The following is a 26837-nucleotide window of genomic DNA, read 5'->3' as shown; positions in this document are numbered from 1 at the left end:
TCTGGTTCTGGAAAACTAGGGTGATTTTGAACATCACAGACAACTAGTTGTTCTAAATGCTATCATTTTAAAGCTGCTGTTTCTTGAGATGAGTGATGAATTACTGCATTTGTTATGTATTTCTGTTTGGCATTTCAGTTGACCTCTCAGAGCTTTTTGGTAAATACCGATTAAGAAGTGATGACTCTTTTGCAGAAGATTAGGTATTTTGCACCCATTTTGCAGTTAGAGAGAAACATGCATCACTTGGTTCATCCTCAGAGATCATTTCCTGACTGGAGTTGCCCAGTCTAAGCTCTGTGCTTTTTCTTTTCTTATTTCCCACCCACCCCTAACCCGAGCTAACGAACATATTTACAATGCTGCTTCCCCCCCTCTGTAAGAAATTAGCTTGCCGGGTGTAAGACTCCTGTGTCATCTTCTTGCACTGCTGGAGTGGCTTGACCTTTTTTCCCCCCTGGTGATTGCTGTTGCACTGTGTTACGGTCCTGCTGGCAGGGGCTGTGCACTGGGTGATGTGCCCGATGACACTGGTGCAGGATTGGTGCTGTTTTGTTTGATGGCTTCCAGCTACAAAGGGAGTCCTGGCTGGTCATCACCTAAGGGGTATATGATTGCTGTATTTAGGACTGGGAGGGGGTGGGGTGGGGGTGGAAATAGGTCATATAAGCAGAACACGGATGTATTAACTTATATTTTCCAGAGCATTACGGACTTCCATACAGGTTGCACTGGACTTGACTTTCACTCGTGGCTGTAGTTGTAACTTCATGAGTAGCCAGCTCCTTCCACAGCTGAAGTAAATTTAAGTTACAGTCTCTAAGCTGGTCCTGGGATTGATCGCTGGTGGATTTGGGCACCTTTTACAATACTTGGTTGAGAAAGAGGTGGTGTCACTTTTGAGGGGAAAGGTGCCTTCCAACTCCCCTGGCAGACGTGCTCACTCTTAGTTCTCTCTTAGATCTGAGGTCTGCATATGCTTGATTGCCGGACGTGTCTCTTAAGCAGGTGTTGATTGCACAGATTATCGAGGAATCACAGGTGTCCGAGTATCAGTCAAGTAAATGGTCAGTTAACACGTCCGTGTGTGGGCAGAGCTGGGTACTCCCTGAATCTCTCAGGTGTTTTGTGACTGAGAATTAATTGTTCCAAAGAACTACCTTTACAAGATCGGCTATTTTAAATGAGTTAATGCGAGCAATATATTAATGTTAACTAAATAATTTATTTTCAAACACATTCACTGGTGGAGCGTGACCACTCTTTAATTCAAATGTTTAGATTTTTATTTTTTTTAGAAGAATATCTGCTGCTCCTGTAATTGGTTCCTAAGTAGAAATCCTATAGAATTTATAAGAGGGAAACAAAACAAAACAAAAAACACCCACAACACGCCAAAACCCAACGTAGGTCACTACCTGAGCTGCTGTTCTCAGGGGTGTTCCACAATGAAGGTCTGGTAGACCATACCGAAGATGGTCATGAAGTGGAAGTTAAAATACTGGCTGCAATATAACTTTGACCATTAGGAGACATACTTACAGATAATTGTTAACGGTGTTTCAGCTTGCTTGGCCCGAGGCTAGAGATCTCCCTGCTTTGTGTCTCAGGTCTAGGTCTGATTCTCGCTTCCTTGTCCTTTTAAGATGGAGAGAGTGTGAGGGATGTTATTGAAAGCGAAGCTTTAGTGGTTGAGGAATGTAGCTCCCAAAGTTGAGAGACCTTTGTAACTGCCTGGGGACCAGCAGTGAGTGGAGCCTCATGGATTACAGCGAGGCTTGAATCCTCTGTGCAATGTGTGTGGCAGGGGACCTCCCAAGCCAATAAAAGAAAAATGTTAATGGAGTAAATGACAACATGTATTTAAGAATTGATTCTCTGTGGGAGCTTAAAACCCTCTTTTTTCCCCTCCTTTTCAGAAAGAAGACACAGCTCCTCCAGCAAGCCGCCTTTGACTCCTCCCTCCTCTTCAGTATTTTCCCTCATTTCATCTTTCCCTTCAAAAAACAAAGGTAGCAGTGCAAGTGGGAGCAATCGTTCATCCAGTGGAGGTACTAGTGCATCATCATCAAATTCCAAGTTGTTGAAATCACCCAAAGACAAGCTGCAGATCAGCGGAAACAACAGGTTAATGCATTCGGTACATAGCAAAGTTCCCCATGATAAAATGTGAGTATGCATTTTGGCAAAAAATTAAGTGTTACTACTTCCATAGACACTGCTATATCAGTAACGTTGCCTTTTGTTTCAGAGGGGGTTTGGTTTAGGAGATGATCACTTTAAACTCCTCCAGGTCTTTTACAGCAGCCTAGTCTTAAGATCATAGATAATACTCATGACCATGTTGAACAAGAGCTCATGCAAAGCCGCATCTTAAATCACTATAAATAAAGGTCACTTTACTCAGGGCTCTTAATTCTTTGATCTAATCTGCATACTTTGATCATAAGGGAGTTTTAGCTCTGATTCATGTGATTTGACCTGCACGTGTGAGATTGTAGAACTGATAATATAATTTACTGTCACACACCTCTCACTGCACATAACAAGCCCCTTCCAGTTGCTTCAGTGATACGCTTTATCTGTGAATCCAAATAACAGTTTCTGAAGTCCCTGATGACCCTCTGAAATACTTACAAGGAAATGGAGAAAAAAGGACGTAAGAGTTTATGGACATAACAAAAAATCCAAAAATAAGAAAGAATAAAAAACTGGAAATAAAGGGGGAAGGTCTACATTTGCCTTGTGAATAGATCAAAGTATTGTTGAGTAATAACGTATTTTAAGTACTTTTTATTATTTATGACTACAGTTTTCATTTCCCCCCCTTTGTTTTTCATAAATAATAGTATGACTCCATCTGTCAAAGTGGAAAAGATTCATCCAAAGATAGATGGTGCCCAACTGAAAGCTGCTGTTGGTCCAACTTGTTCTACTACTGTGAGTTCCTCAATAAAGACTGGCCTTAATTGTCCCTCAATACCAAAGCCACCCTTGCCTTCCCCTGGACAGATACTGAATGGTAAAGGTCTTCTCTCTGTGCCTCCATTTTTGGAAAAGAAACCTGAAGAAAATACAAATAATAGGAAATTTTTACATAAAAGATTGTCAGGTAATTGTTTTTAATTATTTGCTGTATTCCTTTTAGCAGTGTACCTATAGAAATACATATATAGCCTATATAGAAGTAAGTTTCAGAAGTAAATGAAACACTTTTATAACACAGAAACTTGTAATTAGGTATGTTTTATACATTAGAATTTGAATCTATAACTTGACATACTCTTAGAGGATGCAAACAACTTGAAAAGTGGCTATTGCTTTCAGAAACCATACAGACCTCAAGGGCCTGACAGTTCTGACAGTTTTAGAATTACACTCCTCTGTCTTTAAAGATTTTTCTTTTCCTTCTTACTATATGGAAGGTCCACATATACACAGAAAACAGAACAACTAGCACCTCATAAATTAAAAAATGTAACCGCAGTCTACTCTTTTAAACACAATAACTTTCAGCATTAGTAGGATGGTAGAAAAGTTTTTAACACAAAAACCAACACAGAACCCCACCATTTGTCACAGTTCGTATTGATGGCGACCTCGAATCTTAACTGGCAGGATCCACCCCTCCTTTGAGGTCCCTTACAGCTGTAAATGTCTCTGTTCTGTTTGTAGACTTGAGATCTGTATTTCAGCACAGCATGAACTTGCTGAGAGTGTAGAAAATTTTATCTGTACAATTTTATTCATAAGATTTTATTGTGCTTTTTTATTTGAACACTTGCCTGTGTTACATTTGAAAACTGTTTCCAATATGGTTAATTTTTATAAATTAAATAAATGTTAGTATTTCAAAATGCCTTTTTGTAACTTTGCAATACTGTGTGCCTTTGACAGAGAGAGAATTTGATCCAGATATATACTGTGGTGTCATTGATGTGGAAACCAGGAAACCTTGTACTAGGTCTTTGACATGCAAGGTAGGCAATCTTAATCCAAATAAGATTATGAAAAGTTTTAATTCAATTTCCTGAGGAGTATGACAGAAAACTACAAGTTTTTGCTGTTTGTAATTGCCACTGTAAATAGTACCTCTCAAAACACATTGCCCAGAACAAAAAATAAATTGTTTTTGATGTTCAGTTAATTATTTATTCAAAAATGTATTTCTCAAAGAAACCTGGAGGTTTGTAATTCTGTATAAACCCTTTAAACATGGATGTTGACATGGGACAGATTATCCTACTTCATGTGTAGGTAGTAGGAGACCTGCATGACGTTCTTTTGAGGGATAACCTTTGGGTCATAGATCATGAATTTCAAAATTCCTCCTAAACTTTAGAAGTATTATTTGTTTCTGTAGGATTTAAATAATGAAGATCCTCCCCTGTCACAACCCCTCCTTTACCCCCAGCAGAGTCTGCAGCAGATACTTGAGATATTTCTGTAAACACTAATGCTGCTTGATGTAGCACTACAGTAGCAGCACAGCCAGCTCAGAAATGAGTCTTTTGAAAAAGCCATGGAGTATGCCTAGAGGTCAAAACTCTAAATTAAACAAGCGATAAAAACTTTTGGTCAGATGAAATGTGTCCTCTGGCTCAAAAATCTCAGAGAACAGGGGGATATCACTTAGTCCCAAGGAACCAAAAATCCAGATCCCCTGCAACTGTGTAACATTCAGCTACTCTCCTGCAAAGCAGCTGAACTGTCAGTAGGGGAAGCATCTGGTAAATAAACCATGTACAGAACAAAGGTAAATGAAGCTGGCACTAGTGACCCAGAGGAACTGCACATGTTGCCCTTTTGGAATTAAGGGGGGGAGGCAGGTATTTTGCTAATAGAGGAGGGAAAGGCTTCAAGATTTTACAAGAGAACTAGGCAAATCAGTAGTGTTAAAGAGAAAGATCCTAAATGTGTTTCTCAGCATTTCCTTATATTTTACCTACTCATAAAGTATTTTTCAGTATTGGTATTTGTCTGAAATATGTGATAATAATTTTCACCTACTAAAATTAACACAATCAAACCTATTATGCCATATGAAAAAAAAAGGTATTGTATGTGACTTAAACAGTTTAGAAAAATAATTTCCATCTACTTCACTTTGCATAGAATGTGTACCATATATACACATACATACCTTGCTATGTGTAGTATTCAGGACACTCAAAGGACTCTCTAGTTTTGTCTGACTCTGGATTCCGCTGTATATTTTTGTGCATTCCTTAGTATCTATTTGATTACATTAGTTTTCAAGGAATAGTTAGTATATAAAGGGAAGCAAGGTCTTTTAATAACTATTTTTCATGTCTGCCATTAGAAGTCTGATTGTCAACATTATTGTGTTAAATATTTTAGTAAGTGAAAGTAAATACTTAGGGTTTTTGGTTGTGCAGTAGTTGGCAATTAAAATGTCAATGTAAAAACACATTTTCAGTTCCAGTCTTAACCTTATAAGAATGTTGGCTGTTGGGTTTTTTGGGTTTTTTTTTCAAAAGAAATTTGAAAGAAGCCTTTTACTTGATAGCTAGTTTTTGTTACTTTGCATCAGGCAGGGATATAATCATCCACCAAGCAATTTTAAAGTTTGTTTTCTAAGTCCTTCTGTTGTTTGTTTACTAATCCGTGAGTGTGATGATTTTCTCTTGTTTTAGAGCTCTAGATATGTGTTTTGAATGTTTCCACTTCCACAAATCTAATAGCCTGGGCTTAATGATTTATTCATGGTTTTGCAGACACATTCCTTAACCCAGCGGAGGGCTGTACAGGGTCGAAGAAAACGATTTGATGTGTTATTAGCCGAGCACAAAAGCAAAACCAGGGAAAAGGAACTTCTTCGACATTCGGATCATCATCAGCAGATGCCCCCTCTCAGGGAACCACATCCCTCACCTACTAAAACTTCCCAGGAGCTGCACCAAAATTCTCATGGAGTTACTCTTACAGAATCAAAGCCTTTATTACCTAATAAACCCAAACCTCACCCCCCCAGTCTTCCAAGGTAAGGAAAATGTGCTGATCCAGTGGTGTGAAATTAATATTGGTGGCTTCATCCGGTAAATTTTGGAAGAGCGATACGGATCTGTTGAATGGGGCAGTATTTTTGCTCTAGGCTTGGTGACTGTCTCTCTGCAAGAAGCAATTATGTGCTGAGCTGTAACTCCTAGCAAGGAGGGTTTGGTGTTTGAAATAGTAAAAGCTGACTTGCGTCAAGGAAAGCAATTCAGCAACGATTGGGCAATGCTGCTTTTCCGGCGGTACCCTACCTCCCGTCCTTCCTCTCGGTAGATGCGTTATGAGACTACAGAAAATAACAGAAATCTGTTATTGTAGATTTCCTTCTGTCAGCACTAATAAGCACTTAAGCTTGGAATGTTTAACTAGACTAGGTGAAATAACACCTTTACTTCTTGCCTTGCCCAGGCCTCCAGGCTGTCCAGCCCAGCACAGTGGAAATGCCCCTAGTGAGTCTCCTTCTGTCCATGAGTCCCCGCACCCTCCCTTGCCTGCAGCTGAGCCAGCATCTCGGTTATCCAGTGATGAGGGAGAATGTGATGAAAAAGAAGAGCCTGTTGAAAAACTGGATTGTCATTATTCAGGTCATCATCCTCAACCAGCCGCTGTACGTCTTAAGTAAAAGTTAACCTTGGTCTCTTGCTAGCTCTGAACTTGTACCCAAATTACTTGGGGGTTTTAAGGGTGGTTTTCTATTGGGTGTGTGGCTTTTTTTCTAGATTTGAAGAAAATTATTTTGTTGCCTAGTAGGCAGTGAAGGTTTAACTGTAACTGCAAATTAAATGTGCTAAATAAATAGGTTTGGAGCTCACTTTCCCAATCCAAAAGAAATCAAAGTACTGAAGATTAAATTGGTAACTGCTCTAAAATGCTGTGGTTTCAGAGTAAGGACATGTGAACAGTGCATTTTTGCTGAGATTTTGTTATTGGACTTCCCCACACACATATGCACGTCTTTTACTCAAGGTGCCAGTCATCACAATAAAGATAGCAGTAATGTGGTTTCTAATACTTAACTCTTGGTGTAAGCTAGTTAGTCTAACTGAACGCACAAGCTCTATTGCCTAGCCTGTATATCAAATTATGTCTTTTTTTAAAAACAGACTATGAGCAGAGAGCTGATAGCTTCTCAAATGCAGATGTTATATATATGTAATATGTTTTTATACACACATACAAACACACACTACTGTCCTTCCCTGTTTAATCAGAGGGTTTCAAATTTGGCTGCTGCTTTTGGTCGTAAGTATGGGAGTATCAAACGGGAAGAAGTGATCCCAATATACCAAGGCCAAAAATTTTAAATACTTGTTAATATAGGCTAGAATTTTTATATATGCTATTTTTTTATCCTTGATTTAAACATCTAAAAGCCTGTTGATTTAGCAATATTTATTTATAAACAAGTGCATTCTTACTCAGAGAGTTGTTACTGAAAGTAGAAAACACCAATAAAAATCTGTCTTTTCAGTTTTGCACATTTGGTAGTCAGCAAATTGGAAGAGGTTATTACGTGTTTGACAAGCGGTGGAACCACATTCGATGTGCACTTGACTTCATGTTGGAGAAGCATCTGAATTCACAGATGTGGAAGTGAGTAGAAGTGAAAGTTCTTATTCTTCTTGGTATTTGTAGGAATACATGAAGCCCGTGATTCTAGTGAACGAACAGTGATCTTGTGTTCAGATTAATCGGATCAAAGGTTGATAAGTCTGTGCTTTAAACTTTTTGCAACAATTAACTGTTGATTTAATAAAATATTGTAGTGGCATTAATCAACCTCAAGATACGGTTGCTTTAATGTAGCATTATTAGACTGATTATTGTTCTGAAGAGTGGTAGCTATGTAGGTTTTTCTGTTCACCTGCAGGAAAATTCCTCCAGCATCTAGTAACACAGCATCAGTTCGTGCACCACATAGGACAAACTCGATGCCTGCTTCACAGTACGGTGTCAGTGCAGCAGGTTTCCTCTTACCCACCACGGTTATGTCATCGCCAGCATTGGTATCTCCTTCCTGTGTGTCTCTGAATAATAAATCGGTACCATCACATGGAACGACACTAAATGCCAATCCTGCTACTCTGGGTGCAGTGGATCCTGTCTGCAGTATGCAATCAAGACAAGTGTCTTCATCCCCTTCAACACCTACAGTGCTTTCCTCTGTACCTTCACCTATGCCCAGCAAACCTCAGAAAATGAAATCCAGCAAATCTTTTAAACCTAAGGAATCTTCTGCTGGCAGTGGCACCTGTAACAGTACCGGCAGCGTCAGTAGCAGCGGCGGCTCAGGAAAGAAGCGTAAAAACAGTTCCGCACTGCTAGCACCTTCTCATTCCACAGAGTCCTTTAGAAAAAACTGTGTGGTTAACTCTGGAAACTCTGGGACCTCCTATCATCCGTCGGTGACAGCTTCGTCCCACAGTGTTGGCCTCAACTGTATGACTAGCAAAGCTAACTCTGTTAGCCTCAAACATGACCAATCAGGGAGGGGTCCTCCGACTGGAAGCCCTGCAGAATCGATAAAGAGAATGAGTGTGATGATGAACAGCAGCGACTCCACGCTCTCCTTAGGGCCTTTTGTTCATCAGTCCAGTGAGCTGACTGTAAATTCACACAGCAGTTTTTCACATTCGCATACTTCCCTCGACAAATTAATAGGAAAGAAAAGAAAGTGCTCACCTGGTTCAAGCAGCATAAACAGCAGCAGCAGCAAATCAAACAAGGTTGCCAAATTGACGTCGGTGAACAATGTTCATGCAAAACACACTGGTGCAATCCCAGGGACGCAAGGACTGATGAACAACTCTCTTTTTCATCAGGTATGAGGTTTCGTCTCAGACTAAGCCAATATGAACATGCCTCTTCACATGCTTATATTACATCTGTTCTCTTAATTAGTAGCTAGCCAGTTCCAGATCCTATTCAAGGAAAAGGTAGTTCTCTTACTTGTCCACTACTCATTTTGAGTATTTTTGGAGTACATTTACACAAGATTTGTACAAACTCTCATAAAAACTCTCATAAAATGTGGCTCATTGTTTTTAAAGTATCCTTAAATATGACATTCCAAGTCCCTTAGATGTTGCCCATGAATTGCTCTCAGATTAAATTCAAGTCCTCACATTTTAAAAAAAAGTAATTTTTAAAGTAAGTCTTGCCACCCAGCCATGGAACTGAGCTGCGTGTCTGAGCCTGGCTTCTTGTTTCTGTATCTGTAATAAACATTCTACAAAGCGGAGCATAGTGATGCTGATAACAGAACTGTGATACTAAGATAAAATAAGCCTATTATCCCAAGGTGTCATTGACTAACAACTTCATAATAACGAGATTAAATGTTATAAATAAGACAGGAACCTTTTTGGTCGGTAAAGCAGATATTTACTATAAAGGAAGCAGATCTCATGAATATGTAAGATTCCATTTTAAAAATTTGTTTGTTTGTTTTGGTGTTTTTTTTAAACAAATTGCACCAGAAAAGTAGTGTATGGGGAGAGAGAGTTCTTGATAAGTTAGGATGAGAGGTAATTTAGAAACTAGTAGCTCAGGCTTCTTAATACTACTATTCAAATGGACTTGGAGGGGTAGATATAATTTGATACAGCTCAAGTATAGAAGATGGAATTTTAGAGAGTAGCTTTAGAACTAGATTTTTCAAGATCAAAATCCCAAGAAACCATTTGTTTCCTCTGGTGCTAATAACCTGAAATCTGTGTACCTGGAGAGCTAGGAGGTCAGCAGGAGTTTTTTTCAGAATGGTTTCTTAATTTCCAGTTTCAGCCATAGAGGAAGAATTTTACCATTATGTTGTGTTTACCATAACAAAAAGCATTCAGATGGCACTTATTTTTGAACTTATCTAATAGTAACTATTTCAACTATGCAATATAAATGAAGGAGAAATGTAATTTGAGTGATTAAGGAAGGAAACGTGTCTGAAATCTTGATAACTTTAAAGAGCCTTAGCTTGAGAATTGTCGGGTCTCAGAGAAGCCAGCCGCGTGTTAGTGGTGTTGCATTGTGTCTATTTATTCTCCCCAAAAGATGCTCTCATTATCCAGAAAATGTCTTTGAAGGGTGTCTGCTGTAACAGCCTGGCTCATTTGTTGTTCTCTCCCTTTTGCTTGCTCAAAAGCCAAAGGCACGTCCCTGATAGCTGAACGCACCATGGTGAGAAACGAACTGGACAGTTTTCACTACAAGCAAAACCTCCATCTGGATTTCTGGACTCCAAGATGCCTTGAGTTTTCCCAACTTCCCATGGTCCTCAGGTGTGGAAATCTACTGGACTGTCACTTAAACAAGGAATTTCCCTGAAGCCATGTCTGTAGCAGCGAATATACTAGAAATGGACACTGGATGAAGTTCAGCCACATAATTGCTCTTATCAGTGTTAACAGTGGTCTGGACTGTGCTACAAATCTGTGAGATTTTACTTACAGGAGTACATCATCTTGCCACTATTTGACATAGATTGGCGAATGTTTTCTGGGGGGAAATAAACGTTACTGTGGACTTATTTTTATACTGATGGTGTCTTTTGTAGGTGATAGCTAACCAGACAGACACCCTCAATGGAGAGGACCCCGTGACAAGGGGGAAAAAAAATGTGTGAGGCACAATGGAAAGAAGCCCTCAAGAAGGGAATATGGCTTTAGTGTTTTTATAGCAATGTTCCTTTGATGGAATATAAAAATAGCACAATTCAAAAAATAGTCTGTTTTGCCCAGCCTTTTGCAAGTAATTTGGGATAAGAAGCTATCAGGAGTTTTAAAAAAAACCAAACAACAGACCCAACAAAACCCAGAAAAACTTGTTTGAGGCCATCGCTCAGAAAACAAGTATAAAAATATCATACTTTCATGATACAAAACCTATTTTCTATTCTTTTGAATAAGATTTGATTGCAGAAGAAGATTAATGTTAACTTTGTTTTTTAAAAAATCCAAAAACATCAAACAGACAAAGGCAAATAACCTTTAAAACTATATGCCCAAAGAACATATTTATTGACCTATGCTGTATATGATAGGCCTTTGTTATTAAAAAAAAAATAACAACTGTATTGGTTGAATTAGGCTGGATTTGCCTTCCAGCCTGTAAAAATAGCCCTTTTTAAACCAAGTATTTAAATATTTTCTCAAAAACATAAGTCAGTTTTTATGCCTTGTTTGTATAACTGAATCGTTAACATGTTACGCTTTCAACCATTCAGTAAGATTTTTATCCCCCCAAAATTTGGGAATAAACACCAATTTGACAGCAGAGTTCCCTGTAAAGCGCAGATGTGTGCATCACAGTCATCCCACACCCACCCAGGCTTTATGAGTAAAGGGGGCTTTACACAGTTTTGTATAGTCCAGTCAATTTTTATGAAATACTTTGTCTTGCTTCAAAACACCTCAAAAGTGAATTCCGCTGAAGGGCTTAATGTATTATGATTTGGTTTGTCTGGATGTTTTTAAGTTTTTAAACATCAGGTAAAGTCTCAAAACTGACTAAACTTTTATTAAGGGGGCAAAGCAAAGGAAAACAAATTCCTAACCAAGAAGATATTTTTTTTCTGCCTTAAATGGCACCAGCTATTGCTGAGGAGAGACAATCTGAGCCTGTCCAATTGTTCGCGTAGCCCAGCCTTCTCCCCACTTCTGGTGGCAAGTAGTACATCAGGGAATCCAAAGCCACTCTGAGTAGCAGTTGCTTAGTTGTTTACCTAACGATGCTTTCAGTTTAACCTGAACTGGCTACGAAATCATTGTTATACAGCAAAACAACAAGAAGCCTCTATGCAGACACTTTAGCTTTGAATCGATACAAAAGGTCACACTGAGAAAGCAACCTACTGGAGACACTTATTATGCAAACTTTAAAAAAGGACAACCTTTCAGGAACAAAAGGATTCGTATTTAATAAGATGCCCTGTTGAAAGGATTTTTAGAACTGCAATTGGTTTAACGTAAAAGGAACCAAAGTGATAAGCCACAAAGAGAAATCAAAACGTATTAAGTCCTGCATGTTTGGAATGAAATCCACGCTCTGATGAAGTCCCTGGGGCAGAGCTTCCATTCAGGATAGCGTCAGTCACAAGTGCAATTTGACTCTTGATAGACACAAAAGTAAAGGGAAAAAAAAAAAAAATTGGCAAGATTGAACGCTAGCGAGTTTGTGATCAAACTCTCTCTTTTTGAAGGTTCTGTTGATCTGAAAGCGTAATGGCAAATTCGTGCTCCTTTGAGAGCGTGCAGGCGTGTTAACAAGCGAATTCCTGATCGCTGCTCGTACAGAGCCGGTGTCTGCAGCCACTGCGTCGTGTGGGTTTAAGCCATTGGGAGTAAAGAGTGAGAACGTCGTAACTTCTGTCTGCCCTTGAGCATAGACCTGCTTACATATTGTGTTTTAGATCTCAGTTCTAAGCAGAACATTGTTCCTGATGCTTTTATTGTCACATAGTTCTTACTGTAAATAATTAAGGAAGCTTAAAATTAATTTTCCTTGCAAAATTGAATTTGCAGTGGCTGGGTTGTTTCTAGACAGATTTTGGTATTAATTTAAGAGATACAGTTTTTATAGTCTTTCCAACTTCTCGTTATGACTCCTGCAGTTTTCTTAACCTAAAAAATTGCTGCAATGATGAACAAAGAATTATACAAGAAAAAAAAAAAAGACATACTTTTGTATCTTTATTTTGGAATTTCTTGTTCTATTATAAATATTGAAGTATCCCTATTTCAGAAGACATATTTTGTTAATTGATTGTACATATTTAAATATGTATTTTTGCACAGGTCTTTTTTTCTTATATCCAGTTTTGGTACAATTGAGATCATCTAGTATTTATTTATTAATTAATTAAAAAAAAAAAGCAAATACCTTTTTATAATTTGAAGTGGTTCACTGCCAAGCCAATAGTTAACATGCCTACTTTGCAACTTAAGGGATGCCTCCGTTTTGTGAAAGCTGTGTCCCTTTTCACGTCTTGGGAGTGGATACATGCAAACTATTGCCCAGGTCCTGCGGCCGGGTTCTGCCCCGGGAACCCGAGCGCAGGATTGGAGCCAACATGGTCGATACGGCATTGCTTATCAGTTGCCTGATTCCCAGAAGACTACATTTAGTTAAGTGACACACTGCTTCTCTTTTTTTAGTGTTTGTGTGCGTGTGTGTGCGTGCGCATTTGTGTGGGTCTCGTGGTTTAAAACTAACGGAAAAACTGAAAGTGCCTGATATAACTAGTTTTAAGCTTGGACTGTTTAGACAGCTTCTCCTTAAAAGACTTGAATGTTCAGTTGAAATTTTGGAGCTTGCTTTTTCCACCTATATATATGTGTGCGCATATATATATATATATATATATATGTATGTGTGCGTGTATATATATATATACACATACATATATATATTTTCTGAAATTAATGAGATGGGTTGACGAAAAGCGAATGATGCTGGTAACTTTTGTAAAATCTTTTAATTAGAATACCTTGTGTTGGAACAATCCCATTCATAATTCATATTTAATATAATGCCAAGGGTTTGAAATATGGGTTTAACCAGCAATTTATTTAACTGTCTCATTTTAGGAAAGGGGGATGGGGGGGGCAGTATTCATAAATTAAATACTTTAGAAAATGTTCAAAATAGTTGGTATTCCAGGAAAACATAACAAAAAAAAAAAAAAAGTAAGTACCTCTTAAAACTATTAAAAAAAATAAAGATGTGATTTCCAAATGACATTTCTAAGGCAGTCGTCTTCCTGTAAGAGTTCTCTTGCCAAGGAATCTCTCTCTTGTCTTTTATTCATTCTGTCCTGGAGGAGGGAATTGGGCTTAGAAAGGGTATTAAATGTTTCACTGTTCAGCACGAAAGAATCATTTTTACCTTTTGTGCAAGATATTTTACATTTTAAAGATAATTTTAAAATGAGCACTACATAATGTCAATGTGAATGTAGGCCTTGAAAGCATCTTGCTCGGTGTTGAGCCTGGTTCTAAAAGCAATCTCCTGTGTAAAATGTGTGAATAGTTTGATAATTTGTATACATAATCAAGAGCATCTGATCAGCTGAACTCTGTGTTGGCTGCTGTATAGTACATGAACAAATGTCATGGGATAGAAAAATTACTTTGGATATTTAAAAGAAAAATAAATATATAGTCTATTTGTTTTGTAACAAGTTTCTGTAAATAAAATAATTTATACTATTTATAAGAAAAAGTTGTGCTTTGCTTCATGAAAAAGATTAGTTTGTTGAACAAACATGTTACTAAACAAGGCAATAAAATTAGGACTTTTCAATAAATGAGGTTGGTTGCATGGAATACATTATATGTTTCTGCTTCATTATAAAATCATTCACCATTAAAGGAAAACATTATCTGTATTGGTGCCTATGTGAACTAATTTCAGAGAATTGGATGTGCTCAAATTCTGTCACCGTACTCAGCATCGCGAGGGCAGCTATAGTCAGCCTGGTAGGGTCGGATTTTTACGACCTGCAGCAATTTTGGTACCTGTTTTTGAGAGGTGCCTGTATCAGCTCTGTATCAGTATTTTTCCTGTGCAAAGGACATTTTGTTACTTAAGGTTCATGCTTTATCTTGTTTTCTAAATAGAATAACTAGAAGCAGCTTTTACAACCCCAAATGCAGTATGTTCAATGGCAATTACTTTTTTTTTTTTTTTTCCTTCCAAAAAAAGGGATCTTCCGTGTTTTCACAGTTTAAAGATCCCGTGTGTGAATCCGACAGGTTAAAATATTCTTGCAAGGCTTTTCTCTGCATGTGACTCAGGACTCGCGTGTGGTGGATGACCTCTGAGGAGCCGTTTGTAAAACGGGTAAAACTCCTGTCAGTGGGATTGGACTTTATGTTTACATCCCTGGCAATGCTTCCTTTATTTTCTTTGTTGCCTTTGTGCTTTTTTGATTGTTTTTTTTTTTTCTTTTCCTCTAAGTACAAACAAAATTTTCCTTAGTGTTTGGAATGCTACGACATACAAACAGGGTTCAGGCAACAAGCAGGTTCTGCTTTATCTTTATATAGTGAGTACTCCCTAATAATTCTACATTTACCCTTTCTGTTGACTGAAGATTTTTATTTATTTTCTGTCTCGCCTTCCTGCAAATATCTTTGTTTTCTAGTAGCAATTTCTAATGTCTGTGCCATCGTATAGAAGCCGTTGGCACTGAAGTTGGTCGTGCTGAGCCATACGAGTGACAGCAGCACGGAGCATGCAGGAGCTGGGCGCTTGTGCAGCAGAGCTCTCTGCTCCTCATCGCGTTCAGGCAAGTCCGGGGGTCTGAGCTGTTGGCGTCTGCTTTGAAGCTGAAGGATTATTATTTATTAATTTTTGAATTAAATGCATTTAATACAGGGTTCGGTATCCTCTGAAACTGGTAAGGTGAAGAAAGGGAAAAAGGGGTGTTTATCCCATAGAACCCTGAGCTCTCGGTGGGTGTCTCGGAGCTCTGCAGGCCTGGAGTGTCCCCCTCTCCCCACTGTTGCTGTGCTGGGTACCGCTAGCAGCACCCCGTGTGCCAGGGCGCAGCGCTGCTCTGCGCATTGTCACCTCTCCCTGTGTCAGTCCGTCAGGGCAGTAAAGGGGTTCGCATGAAAAATGCCTTCTGGTGACGTGCTGGAGTGGAACCCAGTAAACACGGGCTTCCTTGAAGTGGGTAGGAAGCAGTTTCTTTCCTGTCGCTGTTTGTCTCATAAGAAAACGCTCCAGTTTGTGTTTGGGAGGAGTCACTGGGTGATGCAGGGCTTTGACCCTGGCAGCGCGTGCGATACAAATCCGAATGCCAGTGGGTCTCTGCGTGTACGGATTTGCACGCGTGTGTGTATAGTTGATGCCCTTCGCTTTCAAAAAGGACGCTGTGTCCTTCACGCCCAACAGTGCCAGCCTCCTGGTGGAGCCGTGTTGGGCTCAAAGGCTACGACCTGCCTTTGGTAGGAAAACCAACTCCTGCTCCTGCACCTGCCGCACATGCCGCTCTGGCAGCAGGGCAGCGCGCGGCCCCAGCAGCCGTCGCCCTTGTAGGCTGAAGCCTCTGTGGCTGCTGTTACACCAACTACCAAAACAACCGATACAAGGGCTTGCAATTGGCTTTATTTAAATGCAAATTCCTGTTGGTTCATTATTATCGCAACAAGTAATCAAACACACGTGGCTCGTAGGATCCACCATGGGACTCTTAATTTGGCTGAATGCTTTTCTCAGTGCTTTGGCTCAGAATTGCGTTAGCTGCTGGATTTGTTCCTAACAAGCAGCATGGGATCTTTGTCGTGGAAAAGTGGCATATGCTTGGGGTTTTTTTTCTGGTCCACCAAACATCAGGGGAATCTCAAAAACCTTTTCTGAAGTTGTTTAAACTAACCTGGATTCAAAATTTATTGCAAAGGACAAAAACTGGCCTGAGAAATGCAGTCAAAAAGCTTTGTCCAGCCCACGAGAAATGTCTGGAGTTGACAGCTGTAGCCAAATGGGCGCAGAAGCTGCCTTCAGCAGCAGCAGGGACAGCGTGCTGCTGCTCGGTTTAGGTGCTTTCTGACAGTGCTGGAAGTTTTCTTTGTCCACTTCGCAGCTGAGCTCCCTTCCCCTCCATAACAGGTGACTATTTCCAAAAGCAAATGCCTCATCTCTTGTCTGCAAGGCCAGACCTTAAACTCTGGAGCTCAGTGTTCAGGTGCGAGAAGAAATAATAGAGCTGTGGGAGCTCAGCAGGGACAGGTGAGCCAAAGAACGTTTGCACACAAACAGTTTCAGCCACTTGGTAGCAGAGCGTCACGAACGAACCCTACAAGGCCCCGTCTCCTGTCCTCCCACAGCTCAGCAGCGGTGACTGTATGGCAGGGCAAGGTGGAAAGCGTCCCCTGGTGTGGCTGCATCTTGAAATCTGTCTGATTCTGGCTACCTCGGGGCTAGGATGGAACCAGCCTTGCAAAGCGCAACTGGAGAATGGCATTAGTTCAAAGAACGGCACAATCTTAAATTACAGGAGAGAATGTACAACTTTGGCATGGGGACTATAAATCCGTGGAAAGGTGTCAAGACTGAGATGTGAATGGCTGTGTCTGGAGTGCCGCTCGCAATCAGAGTTAAATACATGGGAATCATGAGATGAAGGGAAACTTGACGTTACTTCAGGGTTTAAAGGAAGCAGAAGTCCTATTGCTTCTGATTTGACACAGAAATTGAAGTAGGCAGCTAAAAATGATAGAATAGAGAAAAATTATACCCTTGATCAGCTCAAGGCCTGACCACACTGGACCCCTCAGCATTCCTACTCTTTGGAAAACACTATGTACCATATTTCTTGCTTTTTTATTTTCCCCTCAGATGAGCGCTGTAGGTAGCTGTTCTGGCTATGCTTTGTGCATCCAGCTGTGGACTTCGGGAGGTGCTGCCTTTCCCTACAACTGTCCAGAATTTTATCCCACCACTATTTGGCATGGCTGAGAGGCCGAACTGCTGCACAAAGCCTTCATATTGTCCAGGTAACATTGTCGTGACTCTTTCCTGCCACGTCTTCTTGGCCCAAAAAGGCTTGTCAGAATTTAAACGTTATTTTAAAATTAAATCGTCAGGTTCTTCCTGGCTCCTCCTTTGCAGGATGTAGGCCGAGAACAGAAAACGAGCAAGGCAGGTTGGGATCCTTAATGGGGGTCGTTGCTCTGGTAGGATGCGTGCTTCAGTTCTGAAAATTGTTTTTTCACCCAGCTGAGCAGAGAACAGCAGATTCTGAAATGCTTGGATCCCACAGGATCATAGCAATGGTTAGAATAAAATTTAAGCCAGTTGAAAGCTCTGCAAATATCTTACAGGACACTAAAAATCTTCAGTAATACTTTTATTTTCTTCACAAAGTTGACATTTCCAGGATTTTTTCCTGTTGCTCTTTACCTCCACATGAAGAGCAGCAAGGTTTCTCTCAAGTGAATGAAGCCTATGTTAGCCTCTAGTTTTCTTGATTTATTCCCTTCAACTTCCAGTTAAAAATATATATGGTAATACATAAGCTGAATGGAAATCCTAAGGTTTATTTCATGAAGCTTTGATACAGTTAATTAAGACCAGTTTAAGAACAAATATGTTGGAAAGGAAAATTCATCTGTGCACCAGACATGAAATCCCTCAGTTCAGTGAAGCCTATGGGCCATACCGCCTGTAGTATGTATATGTGGTCTTCTGATATGCTTGACATTTGCACGTATGGAAGGTGCAAAAGACATTACCAAAAGGCAGCCAGAACAAAAGTCTTCCTGGCTAGCTCTACTTTATCTGACATGGAACAGATCTAGAGAAACAGAGAGAGATTACTGCAGCTCTGAAAGTCTGAATATTGACCTAAATAAATTAAAACTTTGCAAGTAGTGACATGTGCATGAACACACAAAATACAGATTCATTACCTGACCACATGGGTGAACAAACTCTAGGGTTCTCTTATTACACTCACTATTCTAAAGAAAGCGAAGATCAGAATTTTCTTCTAAAAGAAAAAACATCCGACATTTAAATCTTTAAACCCCAGCTAAATAGCTGTTGGTGGGGGGAACACAAAACAAACCCCAACCCCAACCCAAAACAGCTTTTAGTAAGCAGTAAAAGAAAACCAAAAATCATTAGCTCATTATTTTGGATTTCAGAACAGTTCAACAGAGAGTATTAACAGACCCTCAACACTGTGGCTGAGGAGTCTAACCTTGGGCAGGTGGCAGCGATTCAGACAGGAGATCCTCTGTGATCTTGCAGTAAGAAGAACAGGCATGTCAAATTCCACGCTGTCCTATCTGCTGCACAGTAGCTTCCAAATGCCAGGATCATTCTGTGGGTGTCTCTACCTGCTGGTGTCACTTCAGGCATTAAAGTCACAATGAATACAGACAGTAAATGGATTCGGTTGCTAAGTGCAGTGGCATCAAACAGGCAACAGAACTTAAGTCACAGACTTTCTTTGGGAAGAGGAAAAACAAAACCCTCAAACCAAGCAAAACCCGACGGTGAACTGCTGGGGCCACAGGCTCTGCTACAGCCTGAAACCATGTGTCACCAGTGTGGCAGCAGCCTACTTGAAACATTTATTCCTCAGCAGCTGTGAAGAAAGAAATTGTAACCCCCTACAATATTTGATCAGTTGTGTCAAACTGCAATAGTATCTTCTACTGTTCCTACCATCATTTTGACATCTGCAAATCTAACAGAGAAATTAATTACAAATGTAATGCTAACTAATGTGCTGACTTTCAACAGCTAGCAAAAACGTTATTTCAAGGGAGAAGCTACTTCCATTAAAACTGTTCCCGAAGTTACAGTCCTTACGGTTTCTGTGGTTATACTACTGCTTCACCACAGTCATTTGTATCCCTATTCCTTCTCCCTTAAGCTGTAATCCTCTTGTCAGCCAAGAGGTTGTCCTGTCTGGACTGTGCAACAATGTCAGCTGAGATTTCTGGCTACTTTACTGTTAAGCAACTGATTTTTTTCACCTTTGATTCAAATTCAAAAGTCTTAAAAAAGCAAGCACAGAATCACCGATAGTTCTCTCTGTCCACAGATCTTGACCCTGCTTTGCTGTTCAATATTGAACGTTGTATACACAGCCAAGTAAAGGAACAAAGTATATTACAAGAGAACACCAACTGTATCATACATTTAATAAATGAACTGGGATCCATACACCAAAACAGAATGTTGTTTACATGAAGAAGTGGAAAGTAAAAACACTACCTCTCTCGCAAGTAATTTTTTTACCTGCGGTATACCAAGTTATACAATATATTTATAGGTTACTTCTAAAATGTTTTAAACATCTAAATTTTGCATTCCTTCTATTAAAAAAATTACATATTAATTACTCTGGAAAGTTTCTGAACTCTGTTTAGCAGCAGATCTCCTTTCTTGATGGTTTCTTGGTACTGCCAATTCTTGCTATCAGGCCTAAGAATTGGGGAGGAGGGAAAAAAAAAAAGGGGTTTAGAAGTGAGAATGTGTTTTACACCAAACCATATACACTTCTGTAATAAGTATCATCAAAAAATACAGAATTCAATTGGACTGTCAAAAATGATTTCTAAGAATTGTAAGCATACCTGTTAGTTTCTACAATCTCATTAACTTTGTCTATTTTGCAGTGTAATCGCCCAGCTGCAATAAATCTCGAAAGCTCCCTAAGTAAAGAAAAAAAAAAATAGCTGGTTAAATCATGTTTCACCAAGGACAGGTAGACTGAGCAGCGCTGAACCTGCCGTTACAGAACAAGTGTCACCACACTATATTTCTGAAGCAATAGCCTATAAATTTTCACGATGTATCTTATGCATCCTCATCTTAAAGCTTAGACATTAATCACTCCAGTGATCTGAACACACAATGTCTTCGTACTTTCTACTCGGGCCAACGTGTCACACCTGAGTTAGTGAAATTTATCACTTGGCATCAACTACTCTTCAAATTCAAAGGCAGCAGTTGTGTAGCGCACCTGTTTTGGAATTTATCCTGAGGTAAATATCTTCATGGCAGTCAACTCCTTAGAAAAGTCTCTTTTAATAGTTCCCTACTCTATAGTAGCTCTAATACGCTTGAAGTTTTAATTATTATTTTCCTTAATCAACTGGTGGTCTACAGCACATTACTGACAGTAGAAGAAAATATTCCTGTCATCAACAGGAAGACAAGTTAGAACTAGTAATAAGTTCCTAGGATGCTTAAGAACTACCACAAGTCTAAAACATTTACCTTTGAATTGAATAGTATTTGGTTTCTCTTGAAACACCTGTTAATTAAATTCTGAATATTTCAAGCAGCATTCATATTTCTGTAATGTTTTCCTGTGTTAGAAAATCTGAAACTTCTCTATGAAAGAAGAATGACTTTTGTGAAGGCATTTGAAAGCGTTTCATGCACATAGAAAAAAAGTCAATTTCTCATTTCATGTTCATTTTCACCGTAATCTAAATCTGTTGTTTTTACACTAGAAAAGGTTTGCAAATTGAGACTTCAGGGTATGTTTAAGTGAAAAACATCACATCCTGTCCACATACTAGAAAGCAAGGAAAACTAGGTAAGGAGACTTGTAGGGTACATAAAATGTGCAGATCCCCAAAGCTTAGCAGTTAAGTTTTTCCATAGTTGTGAACTAAGTTATCCTCTAAAATCTTAAATTTCATAGCACACTGAGGTCAATAGATCTATATACACAGTATAAAGAACAAAGTTAATAACAAAAGGCTAGTTTTTCATACAGCATTTAGAGTAAAAGAAATACTGGAAAAGTTGTCATGACAGACTGCAATCAAATTATTTTCTTTACTGAAACATAATGTTCACTTAAATTTAGCCAAGCTCTTCCACAAAAACATAACTTGGCATGCTTAGAATCAAAGTAGACCAAAGATTTTTATTCATAATGGGATCATTACAAATAATTTAGAGGTGTAAAGTGAAATATTTCTGAACTTAAAAAGCCAAATAACTTACTGATCTATGAATTCTACACTGACTCCAAATGCTTCTGCCATGTATCCTAACGTCAATGACCGGTAAGACTCTAGGAGCTGGCTATACGCATGAATTCTCATTTCCCGTACATAATATCGATAGTGAGGTGCAAACAGCCAATCTTTTTTCATCTCTTGCTCTACAACAGCTGGGAAAAAAAAAGAATGAGTCAGTAATCTCTGAGAAATGTAAAATATCATTTATGTAAATAAAACCAGATAACACCAGTTAATAAGTAATCAGTGTGAATTCTAACTATATTGTATCCTTGCATATGTGAAGGATATGAAAGGTGTTCTACACTAAAGAGAAGTACATTTATAAGATCTGTATCAGTTCTAGAAACAGAAGCAGTAATAACATGCAAACAAATACTGTGGCAGAGCTGAGACCCTGTTTGTCATCACAGAACCCTTCTTTCAGGGTGTGAGCTACTCTCCCCTCCACTGCAAGGGGCCACCACCCGAAGGGTGAGTGGTGGGATCCGCGGTCAGGCAGGAGCAGGGTGGAGCTGGGAAAGGGGCAGTACCTAGTATGCAACTACTGGAAGAAACGTTGTTACCCAAAGCTGCATAAGGAAATAAGATTAACTTTCTGGTACTAGCTCTTAGATTAGTTGCAAGGATTTCAAAGCACTGAAGTGACTTTTCCTCCTGATGGTTTCAGTTCTCAGCTAAGGCTTTAGTTCTCAGATAAAGGCCAGCAACAGAAAAATGTTGCCCTTAGTTCTTAATCTCATCAGGCCTAGTCTTCCACAAAATGAAGAGTTCTTCTTTTGCTTTTTCTAAATACCTTATCTTCTTATGTTCTAAATCTTACAGAAGAAAAACAAGCAGTCTGAGAACGGGCAAAAATGGCAGCTTTCTGAACACCTTTGCTCCAGTGTCCCCTTTTTACATAGAAACCAGAGCAGAAAGCCAATTGTAACAACAACAAAAACTTTCTATGTTATTTTTTTTAAGGGTTGAGATTTCAAGGCCTTTAGAAGACTACAAGTCCTATAACTTCTTTCAAACCTTCCAAAGCTTCTCCAATTGACCTGGCTCCTCAGGTAAGACCGTGTTCCATAGCCATTTTCAAAATGCTTTTCCACCTAACCAGATGTGACCTTTCATAAAGCTCACTGTATGTGAAATTTTTCTTTGTTTGAAAAATCAAACAGCAGCAAATTTTAGGTCACTGTTAAAAAAAAATCTCTTCTCTTTTTTTTCCTGCATAAAGTAGCTTTACTTCTAGACTGTCGCTACTCCATAAAAGTATGTAAAATCTAAAACAAATAACTGAAGCACCTGAAACAGTGCTGTAGGACAAAACACAGCCTTACCTAGTGACTGGAAAAAGGCTGCGTAACGGCATTCGTAAAGAGAAAAGAGATACTGTCGTACAGCTGGCAAACTGTGCAACGCTTCCAGAATCTCTGCTCCTTTAATAACCTGAAAGCAAACAAACATGTTCAAACGCCGTTACTTTCAGCCTGAAGATACACAGGTTAAAGAAAGGCTGTGTCTGTTTGAACCAGTGTTTTCATCTGCTTTCCTTACCTTTTCTCTAAGGTCAGGCCTGTCCAATGCAATCATGCTGACGTAGACAGTGTATGTTACAAATGTTTTGTAATCCATAAGTTCATAGGATGTAAACGTTGAAACTGTATCAAGGAAGAGCTCTGCTGCTTGTTTGAAATCTCGAATAGCTACACAGTAAAGGCCCTGGTACACTTTGAGACGGTTTCTCCTGTCCCAGTCTCCTCCTTCTTCTATTAGACTTAAGATACAACAAAAAGAAATATTTAATTGTGTATTAAGTTATACGAAACAAATACAACAAATCAACTGATACCATGTCATTAGAGAGAAAATAACTTGTTTTAGGTTACAGCTTGTTGAAAAAGTCCAGGCGTTGCACACCAGTTAGTGGTAGGAAAGTGGCTTCCTTGGGACAGAAGAGGCCAGATGCTTTTGCACAGTGCAACCTTCAACTGAAAGGAAAAGTTTACGGCCTCTTAAGTTGCGACAACAGTCTTTTCAGATGTGCAGGTAAATATTACTATCAACCTTGGCTGTGGTGACATATTTTCACTGCCTTTCCTGCCAAAATCAAAGCTGTCCAACTAGCAGCACAGGAAAAATTTAAAAGTTGCCACTTTTCAAGAATCACATTAGCACAAAACTGATGTGGCTATAAGCAGGAGCCCAGGCTGAGATAAAATCTGCTGAGAAGGCAACACAAAAAAATCCCTGCCCAAGGAACATGGTAACTGGGAAGACCTTCTTTGCCTTGGGTGTCTCATGGCATCAGCAAAGAGACTGGGAACTGCAACTTGCTACAGGAGCTGAAGTTCAAAATGTTGGGAGCACAGAGACACTGAAGATAGCAGTGGAAATGTGGGAAGGACAGCAGCACCAAAGCATACTGTGCTGACACTGGGTTCTTGCTTCCAGAGGAGAAGCTGGCACTTTATGGCACCAGCTGGGTGGCTCTGCAGCAGCTAGATTCATCTGGCAATCGTACAATCTAACCACACAAAGCTACTTGTCTTCTAACAGCTACAGAACAGAAAGTGGGAGTGGGCTACAAGTTCAAATCAAGCCAGCTGCTAGAAAACAGCTGACACAAAACATTAACCTTTCTTTTCTCTTCCCCCTTGTAAAAAAAAATAATCCAGGAATAGGAAGCCCTCTAGTAAAATGTAACACCCACCCACTGCTCTGTGACCCTGTCTCACAATCAGTCATTTCTTAGCAGCAAGGTATTTATCTTCCATTTCTTTTGTTACAGTTTGTCTCAGAAGTGCTTTAGTGCACTCCAAGAACCCAAGCAGTACCTTTTTGCCTTTTCAATGTTCCGTGTGATAAGGTCATTATCCATATAAAACAAGCCAATCCTTAAAAGATAGAACACGATATCCAGACGATGTCCCAGTGCCACAGTTTTGTCGTAAGTCTTGCGGAACGCAGTCAGAGCCCCCTCCTAACAAGACAGTATTTTCTACTGTAAGAATGTTAAAAGCACCTAGAATATTTACAAAATGTCCGTTGTAAGTGTACACACTGTCTTCCGCTGATAGTCATGACTTTTAAGTTTCCCACAGAACTTTTAACATTATGCATTCTGAATAATCTTAAAGAATCTAAGTGTAAAGCAAGTTAAAAGAGCTGATCCTCATATATCTTTTAAATCTAAGGACTATGAAAATCTTGAAATTAAGATGCACTATGTAAATAGCTTAGAAAAGTATAAAGACACAGGGAAAATGAAAAATATCATCTACAAATGGAAAATCACTTTTTTCCTTTTCAAGAAAAAAGGAAGTTTTTTTTTCCCCAAGGGCTAATTGTTTGGGTTTTTTCTAGATAATTTAAATTTCAGTAACAACCTCTCCTATCTCCCACCTATTTCTGAGTTGTGCCATAGAGAAAATGCACTGTAAGTCACACAGTGCTCACTGGAACCTGCCTAGCAAACAGGATTATGACGCAGTGTTTATAATATCACTCTGTAAAGCCTCTGCCATGAACCAACCTTGTCCCCAATCCTGCACAGGTACTCAGCTTTGGCCATCATTGCATCTCGGATTTCACTCTCCCCCAAGATCTTTTCTGCGTCTTCCAACTCGTTGTCAAGACGTTTCAATTCTTCCTCATTAGCTTTCTTCATTTTGTTCAACAGATCCACATCTATCTGCCATTCCAGAGACTTGCAGAGAGCTTCATAATACGGGGCCATATCTGAAAGAAAAGCAGGATGGCTTCTGCTGTTAGCTGCCGCAACAAGTGCAACGTGACTGACTGCCAGTGCCAGCTGCGTCCCTTCTACGATCAGGTACCCATGAAATCCAGACGTGATGGAACCAGTGTTCCAGCAGGTCTTGCCTGGTGCGCTTCTTTTTGCTGACTCTTTTCTGTCACCGCTGTCTTTATACCTCTCCCATCCGTGTTTTCCTTACTATCCATCCGACTCCGAGCACAGTGGACCCCAGTGTTCAACTCATGCATTTTATAACACCAGCACAACAGTTAAGAGTGGTCCAAGCACCACACCAGTACGGCCAAAGCCCTCGTGACCCCACCTAACCCCCAGCCCCTTCCCCATTGCTCTGGGGCTGTCCATGCCACAGGGGCAGGGTGATGCCCTCCAGCTGGGACACTTGTGTACACACATAGACACACACCCCCCCCACACACACACGCGCTCCCCCCCCACACACACACACACGCGCTCCCCCCCCCACACACACACACGCTTCCCCCTCACACACGCGCTTCCCCCTCACACAGGCTCCAGGCCGCCCCCGGGGTAAATCACCAGCGTCAGTCAGGCCTGTTCCTGGCCTGCAGACGTACGCCTCGGACGGCCGGACAGGCAGGCAGGCGGGCAGAGCCGCCCCACCTCGATGAGGGGAGGCAGCGGCCGCCCCGCAGCCCGCAGAGAGCCCCCCCTCACACCAGGCCGCACTCACTGTGGAGCCGAACGGCCGCCATCAGCTCGTCGCGCACGGCAGGGTCGGGCGCTCGGGGCCGCAGGCTGAGGAGGAAGCGGAGCTGGGCGATGCGGAGGTCGGGGTTCTTGGGCAGCCCCTCTTCCTCCAGGTTCTCCAGCGGCATGGCGGCGGGACGGCACGGGACGGGGCAGCTCGGCTCCGGGCAGGCGGCGGCGCGGCCGGTGACTCAGCCGCGACGGGCGGAAACGGCGGCTGCTTCCGCCTCGCAGCGCCCCCTGCCGCGCCGGCGGGCGGGCGGGCCGGGGCGCAGGCGGGGGCGGGCCGCGGGGCGGCCGCTGGCGCAGGCCGTGGGGGCCGTGCAGACCTGGACTAAAGGGGCCGTGCAGCTGCAGGGTTAGGCTATAGGGGCTATGCAGGCACGGGCCGCAGGGGCAGAAGGATTGGGCTATAGGGGCTGTGCAGATGCAGGTCATAGGGGCCGTAGGCGCAGGCTATAGGGGCTGAAGGCTTAGACTATAGTGGCTGTGCAGATGCAAGTCATAGGGGCCGAAGGTGCAGGCTATAGGGGCCGTGCAGTTGCAGGCGCAGGCTATAGGGACCGCAGGCACCGGCTATAGGGGCCGTGCAGGTGCAGGCGCAGGCTATAGGGGCTGCGCAGGTGCAGGCACAAGCTATAGGGGCCGTGCAGGTGCAGGCACAGGCTATAGGGTCTGTGCAGGTGCAGGCACTGGCTATAGGGGCCGTTCTCCCTTGGGGCAGGCAGGGGACCATGCACCAGCAGCCCGGTGCCACCCACCTGCCCTGGGCTCTGGCTGCCTGTGCCCAGCTCCTCTCGGTGTCAGTGCTTCGAGGCTGAGGCGGGGGGAGTGCCTGCCAAGGGGTC

The 26837-nt window shown here is 41.0% G+C and overlaps 2 protein-coding genes across 7 annotated transcripts in view; one reads left to right on the top strand and one right to left on the bottom strand.

The window, feature by feature from the left end:
- The window catches only part of ATXN7 (ataxin 7), an 89650-nt gene extending 75310 nt beyond the window's left edge, over positions 1-14340 (top strand). For all 6 annotated transcript variants that reach the window (XM_056338601.1, XM_056338602.1, XM_056338599.1 and 3 more), the window contains 8 exons: positions 1920-2169; positions 2850-3112; positions 3898-3980; positions 5739-6004; positions 6427-6625; positions 7490-7611; positions 7889-8840; positions 10157-14340. In XM_056338601.1, coding sequence (XP_056194576.1) covers positions 1920-2169; positions 2850-3112; positions 3898-3980; positions 5739-6004; positions 6427-6625; positions 7490-7611; positions 7889-8840; positions 10157-10174 — 2153 coding nt within the window. In that variant the 3' untranslated portion in view covers positions 10175-14340. The remainder of the gene's footprint in view (positions 1-1919; positions 2170-2849; positions 3113-3897; positions 3981-5738; positions 6005-6426; positions 6626-7489; positions 7612-7888; positions 8841-10156) is intronic.
- Positions 14341-17851: 3511 nt separating this feature from the next.
- PSMD6 (proteasome 26S subunit, non-ATPase 6) lies at positions 17852-26208 on the bottom strand. The gene is made up of 8 exons (XM_056338608.1): positions 25973-26208; positions 25036-25241; positions 24338-24483; positions 23058-23277; positions 22841-22949; positions 21496-21664; positions 20109-20186; positions 17852-19956 (listed from the first exon to the last, which is right to left on the bottom strand). Exons 1-8 carry the CDS (start codon positions 26115-26117, stop codon positions 19860-19862), a joined length of 1170 nt encoding a protein of 389 aa, XP_056194583.1. The 5' UTR covers positions 26118-26208; the 3' UTR covers positions 17852-19859.
- Positions 26209-26837: the final 629 nt, after the last annotated feature.

This window comes from Falco biarmicus, chromosome 4 (genome assembly GCF_023638135.1).
Source record: "Falco biarmicus isolate bFalBia1 chromosome 4, bFalBia1.pri, whole genome shotgun sequence".
Classification (NCBI taxonomy): Eukaryota; Metazoa; Chordata; class Aves; order Falconiformes; family Falconidae; genus Falco; species Falco biarmicus.
Note: the sequence above shows the minus strand (reverse complement) of the source record. Positions and strands in the feature narration are given on the sequence as shown.

Excerpts from the sequence above, each read along its gene's own strand:
- PSMD6 (XM_056338608.1), bottom strand. The coding sequence starts at position 26,117 with ATGCCGCTGGAGAACCTGGAGGAAGAGGGGCTGCCCAAGAACCCCGAC. Across the intron at positions 25,242-25,972 it reads GGCGGCCGTTCGGCTCCACA|ATATGGCCCCGTATTATGAA; the intron begins GTGAGTGCGGCC and ends CTTTTCTTTCAG. Across the intron at positions 19,957-20,108 it reads GAGATTGTAGAAACTAACAG|GCCTGATAGCAAGAATTGGC; the intron begins GTATGCTTACAA and ends CCCAATTCTTAG.